Source organism: Pelophylax lessonae, assembly GCF_965119305.1.
Source record: "Pelophylax lessonae genome assembly, chromosome: 9".
Lineage (NCBI taxonomy): Eukaryota > Metazoa > Chordata > Amphibia > Anura > Ranidae > Pelophylax > Pelophylax lessonae.
The window spans coordinates 147,098,824-147,114,665 of NC_138776.1; the positions used below are offsets into that span (position 1 = coordinate 147,098,824).

The 15,842-nt window shown below is 39.9% G+C and overlaps 1 protein-coding gene across 2 annotated transcripts in view; it reads left to right on the forward strand.

The window, feature by feature from the left end:
• Positions 1-15,423, forward strand: part of PALD1 (phosphatase domain containing paladin 1) — a 379,422-nt gene extending 363,999 nt beyond the window's left edge. For both annotated transcript variants that reach the window (XM_082269285.1, XM_082269286.1), the window contains exon 20: positions 14,986-15,423. In XM_082269285.1, the coding sequence (XP_082125411.1) occupies positions 14,986-15,135 (150 nt within the window). In that variant the 3' untranslated portion in view covers positions 15,136-15,423. The remainder of the gene's footprint in view (positions 1-14,985) is intronic.
• The last annotated feature ends 419 nt before the right edge of the window (positions 15,424-15,842 follow it).

The window sequence follows — 15,842 nt, forward strand, 5'->3', positions numbered from 1 at the left end:
AATGCATTACATGCAGTGACACACTGTAAAACGCAAGTGTATTATCACAATGCATGTTTGTGAAAGGGCCCTATATATTCTAGAGTCACATTGTACAGAGTAAGGTTTTCATCTTTGCTTTTTATTTTTAGCCTTTAAAAAACTCCTATTCCTTCTTCATGTAAATTAGACCTAACATCAGAAAATGTAGACTCCTAAATGCTATCTGATGTGTGTATCTGAATTGTTATACAGTATATTTATTTGTTCCTTTGTATGAAATTAGAAACATCTACTAAAACACCTGCAGTATTTATGAGAACATAATGCCTATTGTATTAAACATTTATTAAAAAAATGCCAAATTAAACAATTCTCTATGAAACAACTAAACTTGAGTTCTATGTTTTCCTTTATACTTTGCTTGATTTGTGTTGGAGGTTTGCTGATTTTGGGTTGTGGGAAAGCCCATGGCCCTCCATCCCAGCTAGTCCTGCTAATTCATAGTGACGTGGCTGATCTCGACAGCAAAAGATGAAAGGCACATCTGCCAGCCCTATTTAATCAGAGCAGACTGGTCTAAGCAGAAGTGGATGCCACTTGTCTTACAAGTATACTGCGACTTTCTCAGTAGGTGAATCCCTCTCTGTCAATCTTTGTCAGGATTTTTCATACAGTACTTGTGGCAACCACGGAGACTATGCTTAGGGTCCATCTTCTTTTGCGTGCATGGTTTTAGGGTGCAAATAATATGAATTATTATTTTAAAGTGTGGTTGTCTAAACCATAGCCGTGTTTACTAAGTGACTGTAAAAAAGGAAAAAACACATTTTTTGCCCATAACAGCAAGTTTTTTCCCTTGTCATCCCCAACAAAGACTAGTGGGCAGACATACCTGGATGTATTATCCGGTACAATTGGACTCGCCTCTGTAGGCAAAAAAGAATGGGGTTGTTGTCATGGTGGATAGTGCCATAAACTGTGGAAGGTGGTGTTAATCTGAAATGTGTCACATTCTAAAATTATGTAAAGAATACATTTGCATGTGAGAATGTGTAATTTTTAAAAATACCCTAAGCACTTTATGTAGAGGGTGTATTATATAAAGTATAATCAAAAAGAGTGAAAAAGGAAGTCCATACAGCCGCACTACTGTAAAAATCACCTTTATTTGGAAAATCTCCAAACAGGATAAAAACATCAAGGAAATAGCAGCCAAGGATCAGGGTGACCCACTGATATGTTTCACGCTACACTAGCACTTACTCATACCACGGAGCAAACACTAGTGTAGCATGAAACATGTCAGCAAGTCACCCTTTTCCTCGGCTTCTATTTTCTTGATGTTTTTATCCTCTTTGGAGATTTCCAGCTAAAGGTGATTTCTACAGTAGTGCGGCCCTCCAGACTTCATTTTTCTCCCATCATCAGCTGTGAGCTGGGCCAGCACCTGGTCAGTGCTATCGCTGCAGTGTTTGGCTAGTGGGCTTGGAGCCGTGTTTTTTCCTATACAGTCAAAAAGGTTCTAGGAAAAAAAAGACAATTGGCATTGAGATAGAGAATTTATAGATATTTGTAAAGATCTAGGTCAGTAATATTTTAAGAAATGCCAAAAATGAGTTATAGTTTTATGACAAAGTATTGCAAGCAATTATTTACAGTTCTCTAGGGCAGTGGTCCTCAACCCTGGTCCTCGGGGCCCACTAACAGGCCAGATTTTAAGTATTACCATGGGGAGATGCAGACTAGAATACTGCAATCACTGAGCAGCAAATGAGATCACCTGTGATGTAATTTAGTTATCTTGCAAACCTGGCCTGTTAGTGGGCCCTGAGGACCAGAGTTGAGGACCACTGCTCTAGGGCACCCAGAGTAATACTTTTAGCTATTTAGTGTAGTAAAGGCTCATGGAATTTGCAGATTACCGTTATGTTCATAACCGCTTCATTATTTAGGCACTATGTGATTGTCAAATGTAAGGTTTTATTGGCATCTGTGTCCACTTTACCTATGGTTAGGGTGACTACACAGAGAAATGCAAAGTTAACATCCCTTGAGGGACATGAACACCACATGACATTCTGCTCCCTCCAAGCTTTATCCAAAATTAAACTAAATGTAATACCATACTAAAATCTTTATTCATTAGTGAGCACATAGGCTGCCCCCCAATAGTTTGATGCTTGGAACATGTGTAGGTGCTAACAAGATTTTGTGAGAACTGGAAGTGCATGTCACTACAGATAGATTTTTACCATAGTGGAAAACTCAGATCATTCCCTTTTCTTCAGAGAACTGGGTATGGGTCTGTGCACCATGTCACTTCTGAATGTTAGCTTTGAATTTGGGAGATAGGAGCAGCAGGTCTTGGTAGAGAGCTAAACTAACCACCATTTGTTTTTGAGACTAAAGCCCCGTACACACGAGTAGAAATTTGGCCGGGAAATTTCGTCCGATGACCGATCTGCCAATTTTCGGCTTGTTAGTATGGTGCTTCCGACAACCGACTCCGACTTTTCGGCCGAAAAAATCCTGGTGTGCAGGCTATATAATTTTTGTCGACCGTCAAAACACGTCCGATTTTCGTCTCATTAGTACAGGTTTCGATGGGGAAAAATCTTCTGAGAAAGACTAGGCATGCTCAGAGATGAAAGAACACAAAGAAAGCAATCCAACACATGACATCACTTCTGAAGTAGAATTCTGTCATGCGGGAAAATTCGTGTGCAGTCTAGAGCACATTCCAACCAACAGACACCACTCTGGACAAAAGACGGAAGACCGGTCGGCAGAAATTTGTTGCGTGTGTACGAGGCTTTAGTTGCTTATGCACAGACTGCCTAAAGCTATTTATACATGGTTAGCTTTCTCTTAAACGAGAGAAAATTAAAAGATTCCTCCATCCACACTAAACGGCAATGGAGAAATCTGCATTGTCAGAAATAGTGTATTCAGGAAGTTGTAGCACCCATGGCTCACTGACTGTGTCCTGTTTGGCTGACAGTTTTCCACCCAGCCCCTTCAACTTTTCAATCAGGTTTTGTCAAGACTGGTGGTGCTGTCATTGTCAACCACAGCTTGAATTTTAGCCAATTTAGCAGAAATTGACTGAAATTCAAGCAAAATATAGCCAGTTTTAGACCTGTGAGAAATAAGTAATTGTTTCTGTGGGATTTGCATTTTAATACATGATGCCCCTTATTTATGTGTGCATAGCTCTGACAAATCTTTAGTTTATTGTCATAATAGAATAACTTTAGTGGGAAGCACAAGTCCTAGAATGAAGAATTAATTTTCAAACATTAAACAAAAGTCCCCTATATAATGTGCACTGCTTTGCTTCACAAATACCCTTTTGAAAATGTTTCATTAGCATGTTTTCCCCTTGTTTATGTACCTGCTCCCTATGGACCGGTCCTTTTCTCAATTCGTTATTCTTTGTGAGAAGCTGAGCCCAGAGTGTGCGTCTGCTAGAGCTGTAGTTTTTCATGAAAGGAGGTCTTTTCACTGAACTCTTATCAGTCTCGCCTACTTAATAAAGTTCAGCACTTTCACTGACAACAAGGAAACATTGTAACATTTGCAGCGGTGTGCCAAAGAAAACAAACCGAGCAAAATCTAACAAACCCTTCAGAAGTCAGAAGATTCTGACCATATGATCGAAAGTAAGAGCCAAATTTTGCTTGTCAAATATGACTTGCAAAGATCCACGTTTGCTTAAAAAATTTCCACATGAAGGTTTATAAATTCAGGCTAAAGTTGTAAAGACAAGTGATCGTTCACCTTTGTATTTCAGCTAGTTTTCCATGTATTTTAAGGGTTAAATAAAAGTAAAAACAGAAAAACATTTTTAAAGTTTTGAAAAAAGAAAATTGTTGTTCTTTGGTTCACAATTGTTACAATGCTAAAAGTTAGTTACAGAGAAAATGAAGGTATTTTAAATGTTGGACATCTTTAACCACTTTAAGACCGGAAGGATTTGCCCCCTTCCTGACCAGGCCCTATTTTGCGATTCGGCATTGCGTTACTTTAATGGACAATTGCACGGTTTTAACATTTTAGGTCAATTTGTTTTCTGCTACATTTTTTTGGTAAAAAAAATCGCAATAAGCATATTTTGATTGGTTTGCGCAAAAGTTATTGCGTCTACTAACTACCGGGAAGATTTATGTTATTTTTATGTTTTTGTTTTTTTTAAATAGTAATGGCAGAGCGATCTGTGATTTTTTTGCGAGACTGCGACATTGCGGCGGACAGATCGGACCCCTGACAGACATTTGACACTTTTGGGGGGACCAGTGACATTACTACAGTAATCAGTGCTAAAAATCTGCACTGTTACTGTAATAATGATATTGGCAGTGAAGGGGTTAACGTGGGTGATCAACGGGTTAAATGTGAGCCTAGGAGAGTGATTCTAACTGTGGGGGGTGTGTGGCTTCTGAAATGACCATAGAGACCTGTAATCCTATATAGAAGGATCACATGGGCTCTATGATCATTCCAGGGAGTAGAATGGTGAGCTGTGTTTACAACAGCTGACCGTTCTTCTCTCTCAGCGGGGAATGATCACGGGTGTCAGGTGGCAATCGGAGCCGCCTGATTGCTGCATCGGCTTCCCCGTTGACAAGTGGGGGCGGAAGCGCGGCACGCGCTCGCCCCCTCGCCGCATACTCGCGAGCGCCGTACATGTACGGCGATTTGCCTGGGAGCGGCTGCCTGCCGCCGTGTAACTGCGGTGGGGGGTCAGGAACAGGTTAAACCATCTCAAAACAAATTCAACAAAACTAAATCAAATGAGTAAAACATTTGTGTACCAATACACATAAAAAACAGCAAAAAAAAAACTAAGACAAGGGGGGAAAGCCATTATACAGGGCAAGTTAAAGTGGTTCTTTTATTGGTTGAACTACATGGTCTTTTTTCAACCAGACTAACTATGTTCTAAAGGCAGAAGTTTTTGTTTTTTTTTACCTTTTTAAAGTAGTTGTAAAAGCAAAGCTTTTTTTGTTTTAATAACAAACAAGTTTATACTTACTGTATCTGCTCTGTGCAATGGAATTGCACAAAGTGGCCCCAAACCTCCTCTTATTGGTTCCCCCTCTAAATCGAGTGACCCCATAGAAAACCTCTTTCTATGGGGGCACTTGTGCGGGCTCTCTCCCGAGCCTCACTGTGTCTATTGACACAGACAGTGGGACTTGGCCCCGCCCCCCACTCCCTCCTCACTAGCATTGACTGGCAGCAGCGGGAGCCAATGACTCCCACTGCCTCAGCAAAGCCCAAGAGACCAGGAAGTGAGGGGAAGGAATAATATGTGCACAGCGCTGGATCAAATGAGGGCTCAGGTAAGTAAAAAGGGGGGGATAATAATGTCTAAAATGTTTTACCTTAATGCTTTATAACTACTTTAACGCATTCTATGCAATAATGTAAAAAACCTAATGCAAGCAGCCCCCCCCCCCCCAAAAAAAAAAAAATTACCCGAACGGGATCTCGATACAGCAATGTGCACGAGAACAGAGGCTTTCTCTCTCATTGGCTAAGACACAGAAGCTGGAGCCAGTGAGGGGGAAGCACTGAACGTGGGGCCGAACTGCACTTTGTGTGCCTTTATGAACACACAGAGACGACTTAGGTGTGAGCATGCATGAGTGTCCTGATAGCAAGCAACTTGGTATGAGGACACTTGGCAGGGGACCTGAGAATAGGACGATTGGGGCTGTTATGTGCTAACCATTGCACAGAGCAGGCAAGTAAAACATGTTTTTTTTATGTAAAACTTTACCTTTCGAATCACTTAAAAGTGGTTGTAAACCCTCACATATACCCAGTGAAGTGAATAGCCTTGGATGATACAGAGATTAAACAAATCCTCCTACATAAGTTTTACTTGTCTATCTGCTGTCTTCCCTTTTCTACACCAAAGTTCATATCGTGTTAACAATCTTCCTTCTTCTGCCAGCATTACATAGGGAAGGGGGAGAGAGACTGCAGTTACAGTGTGTGGGAGCTGATTGGAGGGAAGGGACCCCCCCCCCTCCACATAGGCAGAGGAATGAAGGAACATGCAGAGCTGTATTCTGAATAGACAAGCTCAGTGCTCATCTCCCTCTAAGCTCACTCCCCAACACAAATTTTCAGCTCATGTTATCTCATGTGTCGGAGGAACGAAGCACTAGAGAGAAATGACAAATAGAGCTTTTGAAAAGAGTCAAGTGAACGCTAAAGATATATGTGCTTAGTTTACATTTCCTGAATGGGGTTTACAACCACTTTAACAACCACTTTAAATAGGGTTTAAAAGGAAAATGTTTATTTTCACATTGTAGGCAGCAGTATACCAGTATTAAAAAGCTACTAGAGTTAATAATCACTGAGACTGACTGTTGCAATAATCATTAAAGTTTCAGAGCTGCTCTGATTGACTCTTGCTTGCAGACTGGCACTTTAGCTGCCAGCAGGTCCCAGCATTGAAAGTGGGGGTGAAGGATCAATGAATAGAAATATATAGGCTTAGAGAAATATAGTAGGGCAATAATGTATGTACTGTATCTGCAATGTGTTTGTAATGCAGTACACTGCATGTGTGTCATGGTTCATTGCAACACTAGTGAGTTGCCAAATACTATTATTTTCCTATGTGTTGGAGTGCCATTGTCAATGAACAATGCTGCAGCACACTGCACAATTATTCATATAATATGAAAAGTTACAATGCCATCTGTAAAGACCCTCAAGTCAAGCAAACTGACACTTTTGGGAGTGTTGATCTCCTGTGTCCTCCTCCACAGCTCTTACTGATACTAGGAGGAGGGCACAGTAATAACATGAAGGTTTGAGGGGGAGGGACCAGTGCGTTCTGCCAGAAACACAGAAGATCTGTACATTTGACAGCACAGGTGGCAGGCTAAGTTTGACTTTTACATTTATTGGCCCATGCAGACAAGAGGCCCCAAGAACATTAAAATGCACTGTGCCATTTTGAAAAAAAGTTGCTGAATGCAAATGCCATATCTGTAGGCCTCTTCTGTCACCCACAAAACATGGCTGAAATACTCCCAATGTTCACATTCCTGGCAGTGGCACTGTGGCATTAAAGCTGGTCATAGACACATAGATTTCTGTCCATACTATACAGTGCGGATAAATGAATCTCCAGCTGTAGGCTATTGTATTGTGAAAATACCAAAACGGTGCCTGCATGTGATTGGATGCAGGCACTGATTCTTCAATTTTTCAGTTGAATGATTTTGAGTTGGAGCGTGCCTACAGAGCCCCCCACAGTGCAAGTTTTGTTTAGTTCATCAGTGTATAGCCTTTGAGTTTACCATTCTGTTATGTTACGTTTAAATAAAAAAAAAAGTTTCTGCCTCAACCATTTAGTCAACAAATGTTGCTTTTTATAGTTCGGGGTTTAAAACTATGGCTGCTTAATTGGGGAAAAAGTTACAAGAAAATTAAATTATTTTTAAAAATGTTAACCCCTTCCTTTCTAATCTAAACCTAGAAAGTGAATTTATCTAGAACTGCTACCAATTTAAAGCTATATCAATGAGATGTACAATATAAAAAGATAGAATAGGTTACAAAAGCTAAAAAGAACTAATGGCAGCTCCAAAATGATACTGTCTGGGACTTAAGTGGTTAACTAGAAATGCACAATATATTTAGAAAAATTACATGCATAAAAGCGAATAGGTTGACAAGGAAATATTAGATATTATAACTGTAGAAACAAGTAAAGTGCTGCAAGTAGTAGATGAAGCCACCATGAATGAAGAGAATATATTGCTCTTTGGCTAGCTGTCAAAATCTTTCATTAAACCAGTCAGAGCTCCACACCCTCTTTTCCCGGTGCCTCCCCAAACCTACACTGAAACTTATTACTAGACTGAAGAAGATTATAGATGGCAATTGTTACTCTCTTAGGAACTAGAACAGTGCATCATATTCATCATACAGACGATGAATGTGCTGACTGCTAACATGCAGACTCCAGTCTATTGCCGTTTTTTTAGAGTGGCTAGCAGAACAACTAAGATCCTTTTTTCTGCAACTGGTAATGGTCTTGCTTTGAAAAAAACTTTAGCTTCCATCTCCACTACTTTGATTTGTTCTATAGATGCCCACAGACTGCAAACGAGAACTGATAGATTGCATCTAATGCTGCTCATACATGTAAACACAGTTTGTGCAATAAATTATTTTGATGTCAAAGTTTAACCTTACAGAAATCAATTGCACTAAACAGTAGACTTAATCAGCAAATGATCATTCTGAGCAAAAATTATCAGGATTACAGGAAAGCCGATTCACATGTAATCAAATAGATTTATTTATTTTTTAAATTAAACGATTGTTTTTGAGAAAAATCTTATTAGAACATTGTTAAGTCTATGATCTATTTAATGTTTAATATTACCTGTATGACCAGTATAATAGAACATATACCGGTATGTTTTATTACAATTTCTTTATGTGAATGAGGCCAAATGTTTTTTTCTTTTTATCATACATCACGGAGCATCTTCATATACATGATGATAGGGCTGTGCTGACACCTTCAGGTGATGGGACACTGGCACAAAAAGTCAGGAAATTCTCTCCTAGGCATAACCCCTTCCCATTAGACAAGGTTTCCATTTCTTTTGCTAGTGTCTTAGGTGATGATTATGGATTGTGGTCTCCCCACAAAGAATAGCTAGCTTCTCAATAATTCCATCTGGAATTTGAAGACTGGCTTTTTAACGCTCAGAGGAATGGTACCTGTACTAATCACATGGGGGCAGGGTATGTAAAGTTGCTATTCTGCGGGACCCTGTGTGATGATATATTGTCTTGCAGATCAGTAGGGTGCTATACAGGTGCAGGGCAGTGATCCCCAGCTGGGGAGTCAAGTCCCTGAAGGCCCCTGGTGGCAGAGTCCACTGTGATGGGTGAAGATTAGACCCCCCTGGTGAGTCTTGTGGCATGGACCTGTGAATACCATGGGGTAGTTCCTCCTACTTCAAAAAATATTCGTTTCACTGGGGGGGTAAGACATTTGCAGGCCTTCACAGAGGTTCGGCAGGGGGAGACTGCAGACAAGTGCATCTGCATTATAGTGGCTCGAAAGGTACAAGCTGGAATCTCAGAGCTTCCCACCTTTGCGTTTTTTGCTCTCAAATGTGTCTTTGAATCTGCAAAAGAGAATTGCTTTTATGCAAGCTCTTGATCATCTTTTTTCTCTTAAGGAGTCCTTATTCTTGTTTCAGAGGACAAAGATGTAATTGGCGCAGTCAGTGGTGGACTCTCTCCAGCATGGAGATTTCCTGGTATTAGTGGATATATAAGATGCTTACCTGCATGCGTGATCTTTCCACCTTACCTTTCTGTAGTTTGCAGTGGAGGACTGCACGCCTATTTTAGTTTGTGTTCCCGCCATTCTGCCTGTCCACAGCTCCCAGAGTGTTCACCAAGGTTCTTGGGCTCCTGTGTATCTGAGGTTCACTGTTATAGAATACCTGGACATATTAATTCTAAGGGAATGATTTGCTTTTTCTGCAGGAGACCAATGAGAAGTCCACCTTGTCCCCAACCCAGAGGTTGGATAACAATGTATTTCAGCCTGACCCTGGACTTGCTCAAGATTCTTGACAAATCCCTCAAATTGCTTCTGGGAAAGATAGTAACTACCTTCGAGGCAGTGTCCTTTGTGCAGTTTTAGTCCAAGCCCCTCCAACAGAATGTCTTAGCAGCATGGAACACAATAGGACCCTGTCCTTGGATTCCCAAATATCGTCAAAGCCCAGCATGAAACTTACTCTGGACTGGTAAATCTCATGGATTCTGAAGATGGCAAAATGATTCCTCCTCTTATCCTGGAGGGACATGATGACAGACACCAGCCTGATGGGATGGAGTGGAGTTTTGAACAATTTCTTGGTCCAGAGAACTTGGTCAACATAAATTGTCCATCCACATCCAGGAATTGATGGTTTGCCTTGCCTTCCTGCATTAGTTGAGGCAGCTAAAGGGCCTCCTGTTCAGTCACACAGCGCCATGGCAGTGGCATACATAAATCATCAAGAAGGCACCAGAAGTCTAGCTGCTCTGGAGAAAGTGGATCTTATCAAGTCTTGGGCATAGTACCATGTTCCTTGCATTGCCCCCCTTGTCCACATTCCATATGTGGAAAATTGGCAAGTGGATTTTCTCAGCCATTAACAACTGTCTCTGGTAGAGTGGTCTTTTTTATCAGGAACTTTTTAAGGAACTGTCACCAGTGGGAGAGCCCCACATGTAGATCGTCTGTCATCCAGGTACAATGCAGAGCCTGGATGAGTTTGTCTCCAGGACCAGGGATCCTTAAGTGTTTGTGGTGGATGATCTGGTGGTGCTGTGGGGCTAGTCCCCCCTAATTTATTCCCTCCCACTGTTATTGCTTCACCTTATCTGCTTCACAGGATTTGAGTCAAAGGAATTCCGGTGATTCTGATTGCCCTTGCCTGACCTAGGATACCTTGGTACTCCAGCATTGTGAACATGATGGTGGACTACACTTGAATTCTTCTCTGTTGACTAGACCTTCTATTGCAAGGTCCAGTCATCTATCTTCCTTTACAGTTGCTGACTTTAACAGTATGGCTGTTAAAACCAGGGTCTTAAGACAGCAGAGTCTCTGATTTAGGAATTCAGACGGTGACCTCAAGATTTAGCACAGAACATGGAGATCCTATTTTGATTGGCGTGAGGCTAATAAATTTCATCCTCACAAGGATGTCCTGGGTTGCATCCTGGCTTTTCTCCAATCTGCAGGTGATTTGGGAGCGATCACGGGTCAGCTTTCAGCCTTGGCAGTTCTTTTTCAGAGACTGATCCGTTCACATTCCTTGATGCATGTCTTTTGTGCAAGGTGTCACATGTATTGTTTCACTGGTCAGGACTCCTTGGGACCTCAACTTGGAAATTTCTGTATTGCAAAACTCTTAATTTGAACCCATCTGGTATATTTTTTTCAGTCTTTCTCACTCAGAAGTTTATTTTTCTAATCCCCAATACTCCGGCTCATAGAGTTTTGGAATTGGCTGCTCTTTCCTGTATGGAACTGTTCCTGGTGCTTCATCATGACAAGGTGGTTCTACGATCTCAGCCATTATACATAAAAACCTATCGTGGATGGATGCATGGATATGATGATGCTCTTTGTCCCATGGTGTGGCTTTTTTGATATAGCTATTTCGTACAAGTTTTATACAATAATTTAAGAGCAACAATTGTTGAAATGATATAATATAATAAATGTTTCTGCACTTTCATATCATGCATGTCATATCGGAGGAATTCATATTGAAAATAAAACAACTATATTAGGGTAGCGTTATGAGCCAAAGCAAAAATTACATATACTGCAGTCGCTCGATAGCATTGAACAGTTTTTGTTTTTCAGAATCCCCTCTGTAACTGTTAATCACCTGCAGATCCTGTCTGTGGAGCTGTTGATTTTCTACTTGCTTTAACAGGGTCTTCTGGCCTGTTCATTCTGCATTGAAATTGTGCAGCAGCAGTGTCACCTTGTGAATAGTGTCATTTTAGATGATAAGCTTTTGCATCTGCCTACTGACTGCTGTTACAGAGCTGAGAACTCCTCTGTTGTTTACAGTCCATTCAAAGAAAATCTCTTCAGCGCTAGCCATACCTAAATCAGTATGGACCTATTCAAGTCTAACTTTTATTCAGATGCCAGTTCTAAAGAGATATTTGTTTGACCTGCTGTAAACAACAAAGGAGGAAGCACCTCTACAGTTAAGGTAACTAAACAGCTGAGGGAAGGGGCAGTGCATATTGGCTTGTGAGAGGTTGTGGATATAGCTAAAGTTGTTATTAAAAAGGTACACTTATGCCTGGTACAGATGGGCAGAATATTGTTTTCTGTTGAACTGGCTGACATTTGGCTCATGTGTACAGCAGCCTGTCTGGCTTTTGTAGAACGGGCATGCCAGAAATAAATCTGCTGATCGGCATCTGATGAGAGATCACAGCCAATTCTTAAAGTGTCGCCTATGAAAAATTTTACGTACTGTAGTTTGTCGCCATTCCACAAACGTGCGCAATTTTAAAGCGTGACATGTTCGGTATCTAGTTACTGAGCATAATATCATCTTTCATATTTTACCAAACAATTGGGAGTATATACAGGTCCCTCTCAAAAAATTAGCATATTGTGATAAAGTTCATTATTTTCTGTAATGTACTGATAAACATTAGACTTTCATATATTTTAGATTCATTACACACAACTGAAGTAGTGCAAGCCTTTTATTGTTTTAATATTGATGATTTTGGCATACATCATGAAAACCCCAAATTCCTATCTCAAAAAATTAGCATATTTCATCCGACCAATAAAAGAAAAGTGTTTGTAATACAAAAAAAGTCAACCTTCAAAAAATTATGTTCAGTTATGCACTCAATACTTGGTCGGGAATCCTTTTGCAGAAATGACTGCTTCAGTGCGGCGTGGCATGGAGGAAATCAGCCTGTGGCACTGCTGAGGTGTTATGGAGGCCCAGGATGCTTCGATAGCGGCCTTGAGCTCATCCAGAGTGTTGGGTCTTGCATCTCTCAACTTTCTCTTCACAACATCCCTCTATGGGGTTCAGGTCAGGAGAGTTGGCAGGCCAATTGAGCACAGTAATACCATGGTCAGTAAACCATTTACCAGTGGTTTTGGCACTGTGAGCAGGTGCCAGGTCGTGCTAAAAAATGAAATCTTCATCTCCATAAAGCTTTTCAGCAGATGGAAGCATGAAGTGCTCCAAAATCTCCTGATAGCTAGCTGCATTGACCCTGCTCTTGATAAAACACAGTGGACCAACACCAGTAGCTGACATGGCACCCCAGACCATCACTGACTGTGGGTACTTGACACTGGACTTCAGGCATTTTGGCATTTCCCTCTCCCCAGTCTTCCTCAGGGTCCGGTCACCTCTTCTCGTTGTGCAGTGTTTTCTGCCACACTTTTTCCTTCCCACAGACTTCCCACTGAGGTGCCTTGATACAGCACTCTGGGAACAGCCTATTCGTTAAGAAATTTCTTTCTGTGCCTTATCCTCTTGCTTGAGGGTGTCAATGATGGCCTTCTGGACAGCAGTCAGGTCGGCAGTCTTACCCATGATTGCGGTTTTGAGTAATGAACCAGGCTGGGAGTTTTTAAAAGCCGCAGGAATCTTTTGCAGGTTTTTAGAGTTAATTAGTTGATTCAGATGATTAGGTTAATAGCTCGTTTAGAGAACCTTTTCATGATATGCTAATTTTTTGAGATAGGAATTTGGGGTTTTCATGAGCTGTATGCCAAAATCATCAATATTAAAACAATAAAAGGCTTGCACTACTTCAGTTGTGTGTAATGAATCTAAAATATATGAAAGTCTAATGTTTATCAGTACATTACAGAAAATAATGAACTTTATCACAATATGCTAATTTTTTGAGAGGGACCTGTATATTGTGCGTGTTTTTTTTTTTTTTTTTTATTCATTAAAGTGTATTTTTTCCCCAAAAGATACAAAATCAGCCATTTTTTCCCCCCTAGGGTCTCTGCTAAATAAAAAACATATACAATGTTTGGGGAATAGAAATAATTTTCTAGAAAAAAATACTGATTTAAACTTGTAAACAAAAAGTGTCAGAAAAGGCTTGGTCTTCGAGTGCTAGTAAACTGATTTTACTGTTGAAATAATTAGGCCCCATTCACATTATATATTACATTAATTCAGTGTAATTTGATGTTGAGAATCGAATGGCTGGCAGCACATGTTAAAGTGACATACGCTTTACCTCAGAGATACAATAAATCAGAAAGGACTTTGTTTTTCATCCGTCTAGGCCAATTCTGAAATTTCTCATTATACATGTGAAAATCAGCATTTTTTTTTTTGGGTAGAAAATTACTTAGAACCCCCAAACATTATATATAGATTTTTTAGCAGAGGCCCTAGAGCATAAAATGGTTTGTATTGCAATTTTTTATATTGCACAATATTTGGAAAAAATATACAATTTAGTGAATTTAGCACACACAAATGCAATATAAAACCCAAATTTAAGTGACGTTATGCTGAGAAAATAGATACCTAACCTGTCACAGTGTAAAGTTGAGTACGCCCATTAAATGATGACAAACTACGGTACCTGAAAATCTCCATATATGAGTCTTTATTAGTCTTTACGGGTTACCAGTTTAGAGTTACACAGGAGGTCTGGCACTAGAATTAATGCTCTCACTCTTCGCTTACGATACCTCACTTGTGTAGTGCAATCGCCATTTAAATGCGTTAGGGACCCATATGCGCATTTGCAGGGGAAATCAGGGTTGCTTTACATTTTTTTTAATTATTTATTTTATTTAATTTTAACACTGTACATTTAATTTCTTTTAAATTTCTGGTAATGGCTTGAAAAAGAAACAAACCAAAGCTGGAAGTGACTAAATGCTCTGCGCTTCTGGTCTCTGACATCAGAGTGGGAGGAAAACCAGAAGTTCCTCCCACTCTTTCTAGTGCTACCAATGCAAAGTAGTTAACTAATGCAGCAAACATATGCACTGCAGAGCAGGTAACTGGTAACAGTGCATTGTGGTGCCATACTGTTGCAATCAAAACTAAAAACCGCTTCTACTGTATAAGTCTATTTAAACACCGGTTATACAGGATACTATATTGTTTGTTCACAGCCTAATGTCCTGAGAGTCTGGAACGCATGGCATGGCTCGGCACAAATTGCACCAATATAAATGCCATCGGTCTAACTCTGTAAGGACAATGGAATTTCTGGTCAGGTCAAACAGTGAAAAGTATGTAAATTTATTTCACAGATAACTTGAACTTCAAAAAAAAATGTTCACACTGAAAAATATTAGTGCTGAAATTGCATTGTTTTTACCTTGATCTAGTTTCATAAAATGATCTAATTGCACAATTATTTCCCATTTAAGTAAGCATTTTTCATTTTATTTTCTGGCAGGTGGCATCCAAAGCGGGTATTTATGAGGTGCTCAATCAGCTGGGCTTCACTGAATTTGAGAATGTGGAAGAGCAGCCCTTGTGCCGGCTGCGCTATCGATGGCAACAGCAAAACATAAACTCTCTTCCCTTTCGCGGAGAATTTATTTAAGGCTAAAAAACGTACTCTTTTCTGTCTTTCAAGGATAACTATTGCTTCCAGTTCACAAGAAACCACCAAACAAAGGCATCAGAAAATAAAGCCACCGTTTTCTGGGATTACCGTGATCACAATATATTTCCCATAAATGGGCATGGAAATGTGCTAGTTATTGGAAGAGACAATAATAATAATAAGCACTGACAGAATGATGAACTCCAATAGTTAAAGATTAACCACCAAATGCATACATACTTTTTCTGTGCCATTTTTTGCCATGCATTAATAGATTCAGTCTTGTATTTTAACAGTTATAATGCTCTTTGTTTTATCCTCACAGAGAATATAACTGCTTAGGAGTCATCTTCTATCCCTTTTATTTTGTTAGTGGTAGAAAAAAAACTTCAGTGTACTTTCCCATGCAAATGTGTATTGGATATTTAAGGCACAAATGCTGTTATGACAGGTAATTTAATAAAATATCCTGTTAAATAAATTGATCAGAAATGTGTACAAATATAGTTTTGTTGACATGAAAGTTATAATATACACAAAGATGTAAACATTAAAAGCAAAAAAAAAAAAAAAAAAACAGCTTAAGGCACCTTTCACACTTATTTGGTGCGGTTTGACCGCACCACAGGTATAAGTTTAGTGTACCCGTGGGTTTGGTGTAGTTTCTGCATTAAAGAATTCTATGGGGTAGCACAGTTAACCCA